Consider the following 18,492-nt stretch of genomic DNA (forward strand, 5'->3'; position numbering starts at 1 on the left):
TTCGAATTTCAAAATGACAGGTACACAAAATACTGACCTGAATAATAACCGTCACTTGACTCTTTGACACTTCTAAAAAATGGCCAAAATGGACGAAGTTTTCGTCAAATGTTCGTAATACGAGTATTTGATTGGCTAGAAAAAACGCGCATTCTAAATATCAACGAATCAAATGTAGGTTAGGAATAGACATCTTATGTATATAACCATTGTAATGCTGCATTATTTTTGTGTTTAATCACGGAGCTACCGCTTTTTCCGTCTCATCTAACTTAATGCATTAGAGAGAAATCGAAAAACTGTGACGCACTGAAAAATGATCATGAGAACAAGAATATATATATATTGAGCCAAGTTCAAGAGAAATCGTTGGAATACAACAAACTGGCATATTTATGTTTCGTGGACCTTAAGAAAGCATTTGACAGGGTCACATTAAAGGAAGTTATCCACTTGTTATACTCGAGAGTGGTACCTCTGGGAATAATTAAAACGACAGAAAACATCTACCAGAACAACACAATAAAAGTAAAAGTGGAAGATGAACTGACTGACCTAATTGAAGCCGGAAATGGGATAAGACAGGGGGATTCCTTGAGTCATTTGTTCTTCAACGTGATCATGGACGAAATAATAAAAAAAGTAAAAACTAAAAAAGGATACCAAATGGGAGAAAAACAACTTAAAATAATCTGATATGCGGACGATGCAATACTAATCTCTCAAAGTGAAGATGATTTACAACGTATGCTGCACCAATTCAACATAATTGCCAAAAAATTTAACATGTTAATTTCCTCAAAAAAGACAAAATGCATGGCTATAACAGCAGATCCAATAAGATGTAAATTGGAGCTGGAAGGTCAGATAATAGAACAAGTGATGGAGTTTATATACCTGGGCATCACACTATCTAGCTACGGAAGGCTCGAAACAGAAGTGGAAGATCAAGTGAATAGAGCAAACAGAGCCGCAGGTTGCCTGAATGACACAATATGGAGAAATAAAAATATCGGAAAAGAAATGAAAGGCAGAATTTACAAAACAGTCATCAGACCAATAATGACATATGCGGCAGAAACACGACCCGACACAGAGAGGACAAAAATATTGCTCGAAACATCGGAGATGAAACCCCTTCGAAAAATCGATGGTAAGACTCTATGGGACAGAGCTAGAAGTATAGATATACGACGGAGATGCAAGGTGGATAACATTAATAACCGGGTAAGAAACAGAAGAATAGAATGGAATGACCACATAAGCCGAATGACAACAAATAGGGTAGTCAGGACAGCGAGAGACGGTTCCCCAATAGGAAGACGATCAGTGGGAAGATCACGAAAACGATGAAACGACAACTTACTAGAGGCACATTGAAAAAACAGACAGAGTCATGTCTATACAAAAAGAAGAAGAAGAAGAAGAAGAAGGAATGGAGACGATGACACTTACAGGAGCATCAGCCATTAGATCGAGAACGACAAAGAGGGCGATCGAACGAGCCATGTTAGGAGTATCTCTGAGAGACCATATATTATACGAAATGTGCCAAGCAGGACGAAGGTGGAAGATGTAATTGGAAGAATTACGCAAATGAAACGGAACTGGGTAGGACACGTGGCACGACAAAACATCGAAAGGTGGACGAGAAACATTGTACATTGGAAACCACGCGAGCACAGTCGTAGTAGATGAACTAGAAAAACCACAAAAACTATTGCTGGACGACACCAAAGCCAAAGTGGAGGGAAACTGGCACCAAATTGCAAGAAAAATGGAAGAGTGGAGAACTCAGAAGGAGCCTTTGTCCAGGAGTCAATGTAAGTAGACTGAAGAAGGAATAAATATTTTTATTTACACACTTTGATATACTTTTCTTCACTTCCTTCATTCATTCCAGTGTGTACAAACTTATCAGTCTTTCAACTAATAAATATAAAGCCAACCATTTCAACAATTTATAAGCAGAGTTGTTTTTTATTTACTAACGCATGTTTAATAGAAAAGATAATAACATTTAATCAGAATAAGTGAGAATTTAAGGTTTTTAGATAATTTATATGACTATAAAGTTAGATATTTCCATAAAATAGCGTAATTGGCGTCGAGATTTATTTATCGTTGATTCCTTTTATACTTCACTTCTAATTTTCAACTCGTACTTACCGTGTCGAATTTATTTCTATTGCATTTGTAGAAAAGTGTTAAGCTTTCGCTCTCTCGCTCTCTCGCTCGGTTGCCTCCGTTACATTTGAATTCGAACACGATTGTGTGAAATTAAATTTCCAAAACGTGATCTCTCGGATTACTCACTTCTCCTACTTTTAAATTAAATCTCGAACGAATTTAATCGAATTATCAAAAAATAAAACGTGAATCTTAAGAACATTATTTTGTTCTTATTTTATTTATTTATTTCTCAAAACGATCCTATTCCTGTTAAGATATGTACCGATAATATGCTTTTATCGTGACGATAATATACTTTTTTCTTCAAACGTCAAATAATGATGACATTACTTATCTAACTTGATCCTGTCAAAGTTTGATGTCTCCGCCGGCAGCAGTTTTTTTTCCCATTTCTTTACGGCGCCGGCGGAGGGAAAAATGTTGTCATGGCAACAATATGAAACATGTCACAAAGCAACAATACAAATGTCATTAACAACAATTAAACATCATTTTTATTTATAGTAATATTAAAAGTACAATTAGTTAATGAGGCATTTTCATAATTGAAACCGTGCAAAAATGTTCCCGACTCTTGATACGCATTGGTAATTGTTGATGATACTGATGGTCGAGCACAACTTTCAGCAATCATTCCCGATGTTGGCGAGTCATGAGGGTTTAAAATTTTTTGAGCATTATCGTTCTTATTTTTTATTGAATCCTCTATATATCCTTCGGCAACCGTGCTTGATTTCCAGCCCCCATGTCGTTTGAGGCATTCTAGATTTCCGCCTCCATCAATTAAAAGTGTTGCTGAAGTTCGTCGTAAAGAGTGACCCGTGTATGCGCTTGCATCGTTTAAATTTAAATAACTAGCTACTTTTTGGGCTACTGCGCTGATCGAATGTATTCCCATGACGCTTCGGTAACACTTTCCATTTTGGTACCCGACGACTTAATTATTTTAATTTCTAACATCTAGACGACTTTGATAGTTGTCACAGTTAATTTTGAGTAAAAATAGCGTATGAATTGTACTATTTATGGTTGAATTGCTACGTTTCAAGAAAAAATAGTATACTTTATTCGGCAAGGAAGCGACTTTTCTTGACGTGCCCTCTATTACGCGCCTCACTTCGTTCGGCGCGTAATATCGGGCGCGTCAAGAAAAGTCATGCTTCTCCGCCTCATAAAGTAATATACTATTATCGTCTAGCTGGAGTACACCTATTAGTCTAAGAGCTAGAGCCGAAAAATCATCGTCATAAGTAATATGGAGTTTGGCATGTGAAATGTGTCTATTTTATATTGATAATTATGACCCCTTTCAGGCTGACACCTCAGTGGATAGAGGAAGTAGCAATAAGGGATGAAAGGGGAAAGTTAGTGTAGTCTTTAAAGGTTTTCACCTCCTATTTTGTTAAACCTCCATCGATTTGCATAAAAATTGGTGACTAGTTAGAGCATACCCCAAGAAGTAAAAATAATTTGGTGACAACTTGCACTTTTACCCTGGGGTGAATACCACTTCTCGGGGGTGAAAACTATTTTATTAAAAATAACCCGACAAATCGATAGAGGGGCAAATTATAAGTAAAATTTGTTATATCATGTTATTAAAATAAATCAATACATTCTGAGTTATTAAAGATCAAAGATTTGTCTGTTTAAGAGCACATACAGTCGGAAAAATGAAAGAATACCCATGAACGAACATATAAAACACGCTGTATTTTCCTGTCACCGTGTCACAAAGAAAATTGCCCAGCGCAAGTAGGTACATGTAATAATAAATTATTACATGTACTTGCGCTGCCCAATTTTTTGTCTGACACGGTGCCAGGAAAATACAGCCTGTTTTATATGTTCGTTCATGGGTATTATTTCATTTTTCCTACTGTACGTGAAGTTACAGATGATAAAAAAACATATCAATTAATTGTAACAACTTGATAGTGTATCTTGAACAACAGAAATATTTAACTACTCTGTACAATTTGAGATTCATTTTTAGGTTACCAATTATTCAATACTCCCTTCGTAAAACATGTGATATGGTAATATAATATTAAAGCACCCCTTAATGGTTTAAGGTCCTATCAAGTTTATTTGAAAGTTTTGTCCCTAAGGAAAGGTCTTGTTAAACCAGCCAAAGGATTTCCTCTTCGCGATTGATTAGTTTATTTTGCAAATTGGGCGTCTTAAATTTTGGAAATGAGATCCTGCCTCCTGCCTCCTGTAAATCGAGCATATAGAAAGGGGAATAAAATTAGTACGAATTAATTGCTTTTATGTATGCGTAGTGTTCGTCTGAATTGAAATCCACAAATTGAGATTATTTGAAATGAATTAACTTAAAACTAGATCAGAATTTAATCCAAATTATAAAACGGCGTTGATTACGTTCTCGAAACAAACAACAAAGTTGTATAAATTAGTTACTGCATATAGATATAGTATGACTCCAATATGTGTTCCTGTATAAATGTATTAAGGGTATTTATGCAGGTACATAGTAAAAAAAAATATGAAAAAAATATTTTTAAGAAACGTTTTTCTTTAGTTAAGAGTGACTTAAATTAAACATATAAAAAAATCAACTAACAAGCAAAAAGTAAAAAAAAAATGAAAAAATCTAACACATTCGTCAAAGAAAAGCGTGGCGCGTCTTCATCGAATAAACGGTTTTCGCCCCACGCTTTTCTTTAACGAATGTGTTAGATTTTTTCAATGTTTTTATTTTTTGCTATTTAGTTGATTTTTTTATATGTTTAATTTAAGTCACTCTTAACTAAAGAAAAGCGTTTCTTAAAAATATTTTTTTATTTTTTACTTTTTAGTCTTACTCTTTTCAAACATTAAAATATATCGTTATATTTATTAAAATATGTATATAAAACATATGATATACAAACATAAAAAGTAGTCGGAATCGGCAAAAAATTTGAAACTTTATTGTTTATTTACGAAGCATAACGTAAACAATTAACGTAAAAAGTGAAATTATGTTTAGTTCATATAATTAGCTACAATCTGTAAAAGTTTCAAGTTTCTTCATTGTAAAAAAACAAGAGAATTTCAGCATTTTCCGTTAAAATCGTTTTTTTATTTAAACAATTAATAAACAAAAATTTTTTTTATTGACTATTCGTGTATTGTTTCCGCTAATGCATATGTCTGCAAATTTTTAGTCATTTGCATTGAAAACAAGGTAGTCAAATTAACGTTCAAAAATTTGACCCAAACGATTGAACTAAAGAAAAGCGTTTAATTAATTAATACGACAAAAGGAATTCTAATGTTAATTGTAGCACAAAACGTCTCTACCGGTGGTTTTTCTAAAACTACGATAAAAACACGAATTTTTTGAATTCGAGTTTTGGTTGAAGTTTTGTTTCGTATTGTATTGACACGAATAAACGCCGATTTATATACAGTGATGAGCGCGCTAATAACCGGCAAAATAGCGGGAAAGATGGAAAATGTATTAAGTTGTGAGATAAAAAGAAATGAAACTATTGGACGTGGGAATTTATCGGTATTAACTTATAATTTAAAATACCATTATGGATAGTTTCCACCTTTATTCCTTTAAACGTGAGCTAATTAACTTCGGTCATAATTTTACGTATGACGTTCTTTCACACCTAGTTTTAATAGGTTATGTATATCTTCTTCTTTGGTTTATTGGCCTCTACCTGCATGGGTATTTGGATAAGTCCATCGTCTTGGAATAAAGGATAAATTCTTTATTCGCCTACAATTTAGAGTTAATATCGGACAAATACAACAAAGGTAAAAACTTTTCTCGTTCAGAGATAACTGCTGACCATTACACAATCTGCTTCTACTTCTTTTTCTCGTTTTTTGGTTAATTTTCACAATTTTGAATTGTCATGGGACAAAGACAACAAAGGCAAAAACCTTTCTAGCTCGGGACATTTGCCGATCATTACAAGATTCCGTAATGTGGCCTCGGTTAGTTGAAGTGAAGAACCCAGATGATTACAGAATATTTATACAAAAGATTGTATTGTTAGTTTACCTAGATTTGAATTATCTACTCGTATGTAATTTTTGACATATTGTTCAAATTATTTATTATTTTATCAATTCATTTCAAATATTTTGCTCTCCTCATAACTACGTATGACGTTAACATGATATTAACATTTTTTTGATTTCGCGTAAAGTAAAAATCAATTGAAGACAATAAAGCAAATCTAAATAAAAACAGTTTAATTTTGTTAGTAATTTTTTATTCTAAAAATAAATTAATTTCTACCATGATTTTAGACGTCAAACTTTTTACCTATGTTTTATTTGTTCCATGGCAACCTAAAATTGACAATTAATCAAAGAAGGTGAAGAAAAAGTAGAAGCAGATTGTTTAATAGTCGGCAGTTATCCCTGAGCGAAAAAAGTTTTTACCTTTGTTGTATTTGTCCGATATTAACTCTAAATTGTAGGTGAATAAGGGATTTTTCCTTTATTCTGAGAGGATGAGCTTGCCAAAACACCCATGCAGGCAGAGGCCAATAAACCAGAGAAGAAGAAGACATACATAACCTGATAAAACTAAGTTTGAAGGATTGTCATACGTCGAATTATGACCGAAGTTAACTAGCTGGCGATTAAAGGTATAAAGGTGGAAGCTATCCATAATGATAATGTAAATTAGATAAGTTAATACCTATAAAATCCCACCTTCAGTAGTTTCATTTCTTTTTATCTCACAACCTAATACATTTTCAATCTTTTGCGCTATTTTGCCGGTTATTAGCGCGCTCATCACTGTATAAACAAATAGATGAGCGTTCAAAATTTGAAACTTTATTGTTTATTTATGAAGCATAATGTAAACAATTAACGTAAAAGTGAAATTATGTATAGTTCATATCATTAGCTACAATCCGTAAAAGTTTCAAGTTTCTACATTGTAAAAAACAAGAGAATTTAAGCATTTTCCATTAAAATCGTTTTTTTTTATTTAAACAATTAATAAACGTAAAAAAAAATTCATTGACTATTCGTGTATTGTTCCCGCAAATGCATATGTCTGCAAATTTTCATTCATTTGCATTGAAGAAAAGTCAGTCAAATTAACGTCTAAAGATTTGATGCAAAATATTGAAGTAAAGAAAAGCGTTTAAAAATTAAAAATAATAAAATAAAACAATATTCTGTCGTCGCGCCGCTCCGAAGAAATTTGCGAACATCAATAAAAGAAAAGTAAATTGTAAAAATGTATAAACATTTTCAATTTCTTTTCAACACGAAAATGCAGCAGCTGCATAATACTCTGGTTAAATCGGAGAGTGCAGGAAGAGTCTATACCGGTTTCGGAGGTCTTTTCCCCCTCATCAGTAGTCTCATATCCTCTTCTCTCCGATTTCTCCAGGTCTCATACTTTGGGCCTTCCCGAATTGCAAAGAAAGAAATGTCACGGATGAACTAGAGCCACCTACCGAAAAACAATGTAAGTTATCAATCGAAGTAGCACAGAAAACGACAATAAATATCGTCTCCATACCACCAGATTGACAACAGGTGGAATATTTTCTTTGGTTACTGCTGCTGCATTTTCGTGTTGCAAATAAATAATGTTTATACATTTTTAATTCATTTACTCTTTTGTAGGAGTATTAAGGAATCTTTCTTGTTGGAATTTTTAACAGGCTGTGCAGATGAGTTGTGAATTATTTAAAATTCTCTCATGTTAATTTCCTCGGTATCCTGTTTGATTTATAAATTTTGAAAACATCAGGAGGTGTAACCAAAGAAAGTATTCCACCTGTCGTCAATCTGGTGGTATGGGAACGATATTTATTGTCGTTTTCTGTGCTACTTCGACTGATAACTTACTTTGAAAAGTAAATTATATTTACTATCATCAAAAACATAATAACAATATTATTAATATACAGAAAGCGATCACGTTATACGGCATCAACATAAACAACTACACACAGACTCGTAGCCCCCTTACACTTCAATCCTGTGTAAGTACACATAATCTCACAATCAAAACATCGACACACAGCTACCCATTAAACAACTCCGGATAGAAAATAGCAGCTACCGCTCACGGCGGTTACAGCTACGGCAAAGCATCTCTTCAATCCAGAGTACCTTTACCCCGGCAGAGTTCCGAGTCAATTCCTTTTGTTCAGTACACTAAGTGGAACTCACTTCATGATTCTCGGCTTTCTTCTTAAATACCATTTCCCTCCCTCACCTGACATTCTTCAGTAGTGGAGGAAGTCTAGTGAGAGTGGGCTCGGTCCTCTGCTGTTGAGCTGCTGAAAGATGGACGGAAGGCATATCGTTACAAGTTGTATTTTATTTTAGGTCTAACATAAACTAATACTTTACACATATAAATTCCTTTTGTGTTAATGACTCAAAGCATTAATAAATTTGAATATTTCTGTCTGAATGACGACAGTACAATGAAATCAATAGAACAAAGAACCCCTTATCGGCTACCGCTTATCAGCGACTGGGGAAAATCAAAAAATAGATTTTGTCAAAAGGCCGGTAAAGCATAATGCACACCACACGAGTATATATTATTATTCAAATATTTCAAAATAAAACGATTACAAAAATAAAAATTTGGCATTATACAGTGTGGACCGAGAATCATATGAATATTAGATCCAAATATACAGGGTGTAACGAAAATACAGGTCATAAATTAAATCACATATTCTGAGAACAAAAAGAGTTCGAATGAACTTAATTTACCTTAGTACAAATATGCACATAAAAAAAGTTACAGCCCTTTGAAGTTACAAAATGAAAATCGATTTTTTCGAATATATCGAAAACTATTAGAGATTTTTTATTGAAAATGGACATGTGGCATTCTTATGGCAGGAACATCTTAAAAAAGAATTATAGTGAAATTTGTGCACCCCATAAAAATTTTATGGGGGTTTTGTTTCTTTAAGCCCCCCCAAACTTTTGTGTACGTTCCAATTAAATTATTATTGTGGTACCATTAGTTAAACTCAATATTTCTAAAACTTTTTTGCCTCTTAGTATTTTTTCGATAAGGCAGTTTTTATCGAGTTGCGGCTTCTTTTTTAATATGTTTACATAAAAATTTTATGGCGGTTTTATTCCTTTAAACCCCCCAAATGTTTGTGTATGTTCCAATTAAACTTTTACTGCGGTACCATTAGTTAAACACAGTGTTTTTAAAACTTTTTTGCCTCTTTGTATTTTTTAGAGAATGCACTTTTTATCGAGATATTACTTCTTTTTTAATATGGTTCAAAATATACCTAAAAATTAAATCATAAATCAATTTTCATATTATTACAAAGTCTCCATAATCGTACTTATATACAAATATATGGTGTATTTGACAAATATTCAAAATATCTCGATAAAAACTGAATTTTCGAAAAAGTACTAAAAGGCAAAAAAGTTTTTAAAATATTGTTTTTAACTAATGGTACTACAATAATAATTAAATTGGAACGTACACAAAAGTTTGGGGGGTCTAAACGAACAAAACCCCCATAAAGTTTTTATGGGGTGTCCAAATTTCATTATCATTTTTTCTTAAGATACTACTACCATAAGAATGCCAGATGTCTATTTTCAATAAAAGATATCTAATAGTTTTCGATATATTGGAAAAAATCGATTTTCATTTTGTAACTTCAAAGGGCAGTAACTTTTTTTATGTGCACATTTGTACTAAGGTAAGTTAGGTTCAATCGAACTATTTTTGGTCCCAGAATATGTGATTAAATTTATGACCTGTATTTTTGTTACACCCTGTATACAATTTGCATAAACAAGCATTTTGCAAGAAAAAAATGGTGATCTGCTACCAGAGGATTTATCAGCAGGTGTTTCTGCTTCCTTCATTAAGTGATAGAGATTTTACTACTTGTAACAATGTTAAACAAAATATACGGCTCTGCGCAAATTAGAAAATCACTAATCGCTTATTTCAGTAAAAAATACAATTTATACAGTTGTTCAATAAATTTTGCGGTTTGATAAGAGAGGTAATTGCTACTAGCCTTATTTTTTTTGTTATATTGATACACTCTTCATATGAACGTGTGTGAAGTTTCATTTAAATCTGTCAATTATCCATTCTTAATTTAGAAGCCATGTAGTATGGATGTGTCATAGTACATACAATGAAAATAAGTTTTACAATGGAAATAAGAAATAAGTATTGTGCAGTGATTGAATTTTTGTTTTTGGAAGGTTTAAAAGCAAAGGAAATTTAGGAACGAATGTTGAAAGTGTATAAGGACCCTTTGCTTTCAATTATTACAGTAGCCAGATGAGTTGCTGAATTGAAACATAGTAGTACAAGGCTTGAATACGATCTACGTCAATAATGTCCAAAAACAGCAAAAATGCCAGAAATCGTAGAAAAAAATACAGAGTATTTTATTGGACAATCGTCTACTGACATTGCGATTTAGTTGAATCCCTAGGCCATTGGGCAGTGTAAGCAATATTTTGTCTGAAGCATTCGGTTTCAAAGTGCCTCATTCGCTAACAGTGGAACAAAAACACATTCGAATGTGACTATCTCAGATCTCAGCAACATTTAAAGCGTTTTCGAAAAAAAAGTAGATTTTGTGCATCGATTCATCACAATGGATAAGACTTGGCCTATAACCATGATCCTAAATCAAAACAAGAGGCTAAATAGTGGTAGAATCTGGTTTTTCGGCTCCGAAATGAGTTAGTGCCCCGAAATCGGCCAAGAAGATTTTAGCAACAGTTTCTGGGATGCGGGGAAATTTCTTGTGGGTTACTTGCAAAACTAATTAAACAATAAATTCTGGATATTATTGTAACCTTTTGGACCAGCTGAAGGAAAAAAATTGTGAAAAAGATCCGGTTTGCAAAAGAAAAAAATCCTTTTTCGTCGGGACAATGCACCGTGTAATATGAGCATTTTATTAAAGGCTGAAATCCATTAATTAAAGTTTGAATTGTAGGAGCATCCACAGCATTATTTAGATTTGGCTCGTAGGGACTTCCATTTGTCTCAATATTTTGCTTGGAAAGCGTTTTTCATCAAATGATGAGTACAAAGCGTATTTTGTAGCCCTTCCAGATTCTCCCTTCAGGGATAGAATTTATAAATTGGAATCTAGTTGGAACAACAAGTGTTTTATATTCATAATAAAGTATATTTCAAATCATAAATAGTATATTGTGCAACAAGTGCAGAAAGGTACTAATTTCTCACGAGTTTAAAAAATTGCGGTACGAGTGCAAGCAAGTGCCGCAATTCAAACGAGTGAGAAATTACCTTTCTCCACGTGTTATATACTATACTTTTTCTACAAGCACAGTTTTTCCTAAAAATAAAAATCACAATTTCCAAACGAAGATTAATTATAATAGGTACCTATGTGATAAATTTTAAACTGTATTTAATTAATACTAATCAATTTAAATTTCTTATACCTAAACTAATTGCACAGAAATCTGTTAAAAAATTAATGCACTGCCTTAATTTTTTTAAATTTAAATTCTTTTAAAAGATTATTACACATTACACTAGTTTACAACCAATTTGCGACTGGAATGCAAAATTGTGTTTTTTGTTAATTTTCGCTCTCTGAATATGAATATGATGATAAAAAGTTCCTAACACGTAAGATTTTTGAGTTATGATTTAAAAAAAATGAGTTACGATTTTTGAATTATGAATATTTTACTAAAATTTTTTAAAACAGTCATTTGTAATATATCGGTGAGTGATGTTATCAAACTAACGTTTTTCCTAAAAATTGTGCATACTTTGACAACACTGGGATATCTAATGTCTACGAATAACACATTAACATTTAAATAAAGAATAAACCAAAGGTAATCCTTAATCAGTAAACCTACCCATTTAAACTTATTAGTTCTAAACTGTTTTAACGACTGTTACTTCTGCATGACAAACGTGTCTGGTTTTTCAAGGAAAGGCAAGCATAAAATTGAATATCCAGATATTATCTCAGCAATAAAACCGGTTTTCCATGGAGAAGATTTACCAATTCCAGAACCCCCGGCAAATTGGGAAGAAGATTTGGAAATGTATGGCGATAAAAGTAAACCCGATGATGTATCAGAAAAGAATGATTCTTATTTTCCCGAAAGAGGCGAAAAACACCTTATTGCATCCAACAAGCTGAATTACATGGTTTAGTTCAAGATCTTCACTTGCCCAAAGAACATGCTGAACTCTAGGTTCTACATTACAATAATGGATTTTTTTAAATGGAATTTACTAGCCAGTAAAACTTACAATATTTAGGAACCGCAATCAGGAGCCATCCTAGTTTTTTACTATGCAGGATAAAATGTGTGTTTGTATTAATCCACATAGTGTTATGGGAAAATTGGGATAGGCATAAAATTGTGTAAAAAAGACTTACTATGGTTTTTGTTTCTAGTTCTGAACTTATGTGTATATAGTATAAAAGAATTTTTATAATAAACAGCAATATTTGATACATTCTATAACTCAACATCTAACATTTCACCTGACAAGACAATGTATGCGTGGACCCTACGCATAAATGCACGGCAGCTTAAAAAGAAGATAATTTAAAATCTATACGTGGTGGAAAATTTTAGTGTTTGAATTCGCATTCAGGACGCTTTAAACTCCTCGGTACAGACATTTTAATTATCAGTCGCATTTTTTTTTGTTTTTTTGTTGACTAGTGATTGACGTTATAATTATGCAGTCACGGATTTACACAAAACCTACTTCATTCGACGTCTCTTGCAGAGGTTGCTAAATCCTTAATGTTTAATAAGAATAAAATTGTAAATTAAAACAATTGTAACATCCATAATTTAATTTCTATTCTATAGTGAAATATAATAATATAGTTAAATATAATAATTGTTTTATTATATTAACCACGGATGTAAACAGAATATAACGTTACTCAGAATGAGGTAGTCAACTGTGCAGAATAGTTATTTATGAAACAGTTCGTGAAGTATGCTTTTTTGCGAACGCACGCGATTTTTAGAGCACGAGCGACAACGGAGCGAGTGCTATACATCGCGTAAGTTCGCAAAAAGTACTTCACGCACAGTTTTATACAATATTTTACTACGATAAACAAATAAAAAAAGCTGTAACTCTTCGTCACTGGAATTCATTTCTATTCTACAATTTTTAGAACTTTGACATTTAAAAATTCTAAATCAAAACTTTTGTTGTAATTCATTGCTTATATTGTCATCACCATGACAACGCAAAAGTTAAGGATTGTCACCATGACAACGCGAAAGTTAAAAACAGTACGCAAAAGTAAATCCCACTTAGAATACATTGTTACTTCATGCACACTTCAAATCCTTCACGCACTGCTATCTATAATGACAGTTTTCACAAACTAAAAACTTATACATAATATGACATAGAGTAGATAAAAGAACTTTATCTACTTTATGTCATATTATGTATAAGTTTTTAGTTTGTGAAAACTGTCATTACAGATAGCAGAGCGTGAAGGATTTAATGTGTGAGTGAAGTAACAATGTATTTTAAATGGAGTTTACTTTTTTGCACACTTTCAATGGGTTTTTTGGCACACTTTCATATAATCAAAAATCCTTAACTTCGCGTTTTCATGGTGATGACAATATGAGCAATGCCTTAAAGCAATGAGCAATAACAAATTTTTTGACAGTTTTGTGGTTTGAAAGTAGTAAGGATTTTTAAATGTCAAAGCTCTAAAAATTGTAGAATAGAAATGAATTGCAGTGACGAAGAGTTACAGTCTTTTTATTTGTTTATCGTAGATAAAATATTGTATGAAACTGTGCGTGGTGAAGTACTTTTTGCGAACTTACGCGATGTATAGCACTCGATCCGTTGTCGCTCGTGCTCTACTCGTGCAAAAATCGCGTGCGTTCGCAAAAAAGCATACTTCACGAACTGTTTCATAAATAACTATTGCGGCACAGAAACGTCACTTTCCGGCACAGAAACGTCACTTTTCTGCACACTAATGTCAAATATCTTATACTGTGAGAAAATATCAAGTTTGCTAACATAAAACCGTGCAGAAAAGTGTATTTTGAATAGTTGTTGTAGAAAAATTGTGTTTTTCTTATCGAACCGCAAAATTTATTGAACAACCTAGTAGTTAATGATATTATGTTAGTTATTAATTAATTAATTTAAAAATAAATACATTTGTTTTAGGACGGGCAAACTGCACTATCCTTCCGATGTCTGTGGACCACTTTTTGAAGAGGAATTAGAATTTTGGGGTTTAGACGCGAATCAAGTAGAGCCCTGCTGTTGGATGACGTATACACAGGTACCTAAGCTTTGTACATAAAAAACAATGGTGATACACAAAAAATTACGGGGATATACCCCATTAAAACAACTAAGACACTGCACTGTATGTATGGAAGAAAATTAAAGTACTTACAATTTCTTTCTTTATATTGTTTAGCCAGGGAAATATTTAGCTCAGATATTATCTGCTGAAGCAGGATAAAAAAAATTACTGTGAATATTATTTTTTTCACTATACAGGGTGATTAATTAGTGGGGTAAAGCTCAATAGATCCGCTATAGTAATAGATAGCAATAAAAGTTAATAAAAAAAATTGTACCCAACTTTGAGCTTCACATTATAAAATCAGTTAAAATGTTACAGGTTGTTCGATAACACAGTGGCAGACCAAACTTATGTTCTTTTAAATGAAACACCCTATATTTTATTTCATATTCGAATTGCTGTTAACTTCGCTATTACAAAAATATAAAGGTTTGTTATGTTATACAGGGTATTTACAAAGTTATAACCAATTATGTATGAAAATCGTAACAAGTTCAACTCCCTGTATAAATAAAAATAAGCACAACAGCAATGGTTTATTAATGCCATATTTTTTTATTTATTGTTAAAATTTTTAAGAATTATTGGCATTGCTAATTTTCTTTATATCAAATACAGGGTGAGTCAAAACGCAAGTACATTATTTTCTCAGTAATTTTAAATGGAACAACCTGTATTTTATACACGAAAGAAAAGTACTATTACCGTACTTTAATTTTTGTGTAACATTCCCGTCCAAATTTATTAGTTTTCGAGATATTTTCATTTTTCAGAGCAAATTATTTTAGGTGCCTAAATTTATCTAAATTTTAAGTAAGCCATGACTGAATTGACAATTGACGATTACTGATTATCAATCCGGTAATCAATGTTACAATGTAGCAAATAAAGAAATAAAAATAATTTATTAGTAATACATTTTACAAAAAAAAAACACAACCACAACATGCAACATTTTTGAAACATTTAAAAACTACTTTTTTATGTAAATGTAACAAATAAAAAAGAAAATTAGTAATAAATTTTACAAAAAAAATACACAAAAACAAAATACAACATTTTATGAAGACAAATAAACACTACTTTTGTATGTAAATGTAACAATGTAACAAAATAAAGAACGAAAAATAATTTATCAGTACATAATACATTTTGGAAAAAAACATGTTTAAAAAAATTAGAAGCTACTTTTAATAAAATATTTTCAACGAAAACATTTCGTTTATAAATTCGCAAAAGTGTGTGTGTTATTGCGTTGCCGCTCCTGCAATACTCAGATCAAATTTTTCAATGGATTCTTATGTAGTTTTTTCTTCTGAATTCATCAATATGTCTAACCGCCTTCGAGATAATTGACCTCAAAGTCTAAAATGTGACGTCACAATCGTTTTATTTTCTGCCGACACACTACACGTCCAGCTGAAATCGTTGCTATTAAGTAGGCTAGTTTTTTAATCTCGATTTGTTAAGCAAAGCATAGGTTATTTACATTTGAGTTTGACACTTCGTGAATGTCAAACTAAATTTTAAATTAAGTATTAATAAAACATCAATGACATTTGATAGTGAATTTAATTATTATATGCAATAAATAAGATGTTCAAAAATACAATTTGAGTATATTTTGAAACAATAATTTATTAACAGCTTTAAAAAGGTTTATACGAGTATACGGCCTCCCCTTTATGATACATGGACTGTTCCATTTGCTATGAAATTAAAATATAGTGGGTTTGCTAAACTCGACAAAACTGGCTAGTGATTTTAGTAGGTATTTTTTTGTTTTTTGCGAATTTTGCCAAAATTGGCAAATTACTAATTATTTAGTAATTATTAACTAATTAGTAATAATTTTTTTGTCCAATTGGCAAAATAATTGACTAAAATCACTAGCCAGTTGTGTCTGAGTTTAGCGAACCGACAGTATATGAAATAATATTGTTTGGTATAAAAAAGTATGGTCTGATATGTGCAACTACATCCTTCTAATGGGAAAAAATATTTGAAGATTTTTCTCAAATTATGGATACCAACAACATTTTCATTTATAACTCTTTTAATTTTAATTTGACGAACAAAAGTTATTCTTCATAAAAAGCTCTTCATGTTCTAAGATTTATGATGCAACCATCATATATAAAATTTTATTAATTTTATACGAGGTATATAAAAAATATTAATTTCGATCAAGAGTAAACTACCTTTATAGTTCATAACATTTAAATTAGAATGATATAATTGCACATTAAAACATAATTATTAATTCTAAACTACTTTTCATAATAGCAGTTTTCCATATTATGAATTAAAATACGTAAAAAAACAAAGTTCTCGTTATGATAATGCTCGCATTTTCAGCTTGCTTAATATGTATTTAAGTACATAATGTGTTCAAAATTACCTCCTAACACATTTATGCATGCCTAAAAACGATCATTGAAGTAGCTACTTAGTCTACGAAGCATTTGTAAATTAACTCATCGATCTCCACTTTGTATTCTTTTTTTATCTCATCCCTTGTTGTTGGAGGTATTTTATAAACTTCATTATTAACGTAACCCCAAAAAAATCAGTCCAGTTTATTAAATTCTGGTGATTTGGGTGGCCACGCTACACAGTGGTCCTTTCTGACGATCTATGGTTGCAAAAGTATTACACCACAATTAGTCGGAGAGATAGAAGCGGATTTTGTGCGTGATAATGACTATGGAAAAACTATACGGGAATATGTTGAATTAGTTGTGTACATGACTTTCCCCAACGGCCGGAAACCAGAGTGGGTGACGAGGGTAGTTATAAGGGGTCAAAGTCGCGGTTTTTATTATTTTTTTTGTGACGCTCATGATCGAGATCCACCAAAATTTGGAAATAAGTAGGTCATGACGTAACTAAGTAAAATCTCCAGGGGTGGAACGCTGCGTGGCCGACAAAGGGATGGGGGTAGGGGTGAATATCAGAAATATAAAGGTTTTTTTTGCGACGTTCGTGACTGAAATAGTGTACCAAAATTTGGTAATAAGTAGACCATGACGTAACTAAGTAAAATCCCCAGAGCCGGAAACCAGAGTGGGGGACGAGGGTAGTTATAAGGAGTCAAAGTCACGGTTTTTGTTATTTTTTTTGTGACGCTCATGATCGAGAAAGAAAAGTAGGTCATGACGTAAGTAAGTACAATCTCCAGGGGCGGAACGTTGCGTGCCGACAAAGGGATGGGGGCAGGGGTGAATATAAAAATTATAAGGGATTTTTGTGACGTTCGTGATCGAGATAGTGAACCAAAATTTGGGAGTAAGTAGATCATGACGTAACTAAGCAAAATCTCCAGGGATGGAAACCAGAGTTGGGGATGAGGGTAGTTTTAAGGGATCAAAGTCACAGTTTGTATTCCTTTTTTTGTGACGCATCGCAACATTTGCCCGCCACGTAGCGATCCGCCTCTAGAGAATTTACTTAGTAATGTCATGATCTACTTATTCCCAAATTTTGGTGCACTATCTCCATCATTAGCGTCACAAAAAAAAATAATAAAAACCGCGACTTTGACCCCTTATAATTACTCTCGTCCCCCACTCTGGTTTCCGGCCGTTGGGGAAAGTCATGTACACAATTAATTCAATATATCCCCGTATAGTTTTTCGATATTACTTATCACGCACAAAATCCGCTCCCAGCTCTTAGACTAAATATAAGGGACTGAAAATTCGTATACAGGTAAAACATTGTTGTATAATGTAAAATACAAGAACCTACAAAAATTAAAAAAATATAGAAAGAGCACGTTCGAGCACACAAGAGTAACTTTTTCTGAGAGATAAATAAATAAAGTAACAATAAAAAAATAGATTAGCAACAATCCCGAACGATCCCAAAAGTTCTACTCTATTAAAATATTTACAAATTCTTATTTTAGTGCTAATCTATCATCATCTTTACAATCAAATATTTTTTTATC

General features: G+C 32.3%; 1 protein-coding gene across 1 annotated transcript in view; it reads left to right on the top strand.

Moving 5' to 3' along the window:
- LOC114338162 (potassium voltage-gated channel protein Shaw) overlaps positions 1-18,492 on the top strand; it is a 99,970-nt gene that overhangs the window by 13,764 nt on the left and 67,714 nt on the right. Inside the window, exon 2 of the mRNA XM_050656015.1 lies at positions 14,393-14,510. Coding sequence (XP_050511972.1) covers positions 14,393-14,510 — 118 coding nt within the window. The remainder of the gene's footprint in view (positions 1-14,392; positions 14,511-18,492) is intronic.

This window comes from Diabrotica virgifera, chromosome 7, assembly GCF_917563875.1.
Source record: "Diabrotica virgifera virgifera chromosome 7, PGI_DIABVI_V3a".
NCBI lineage: Eukaryota > Metazoa > Arthropoda > Insecta > Coleoptera > Chrysomelidae > Diabrotica > Diabrotica virgifera.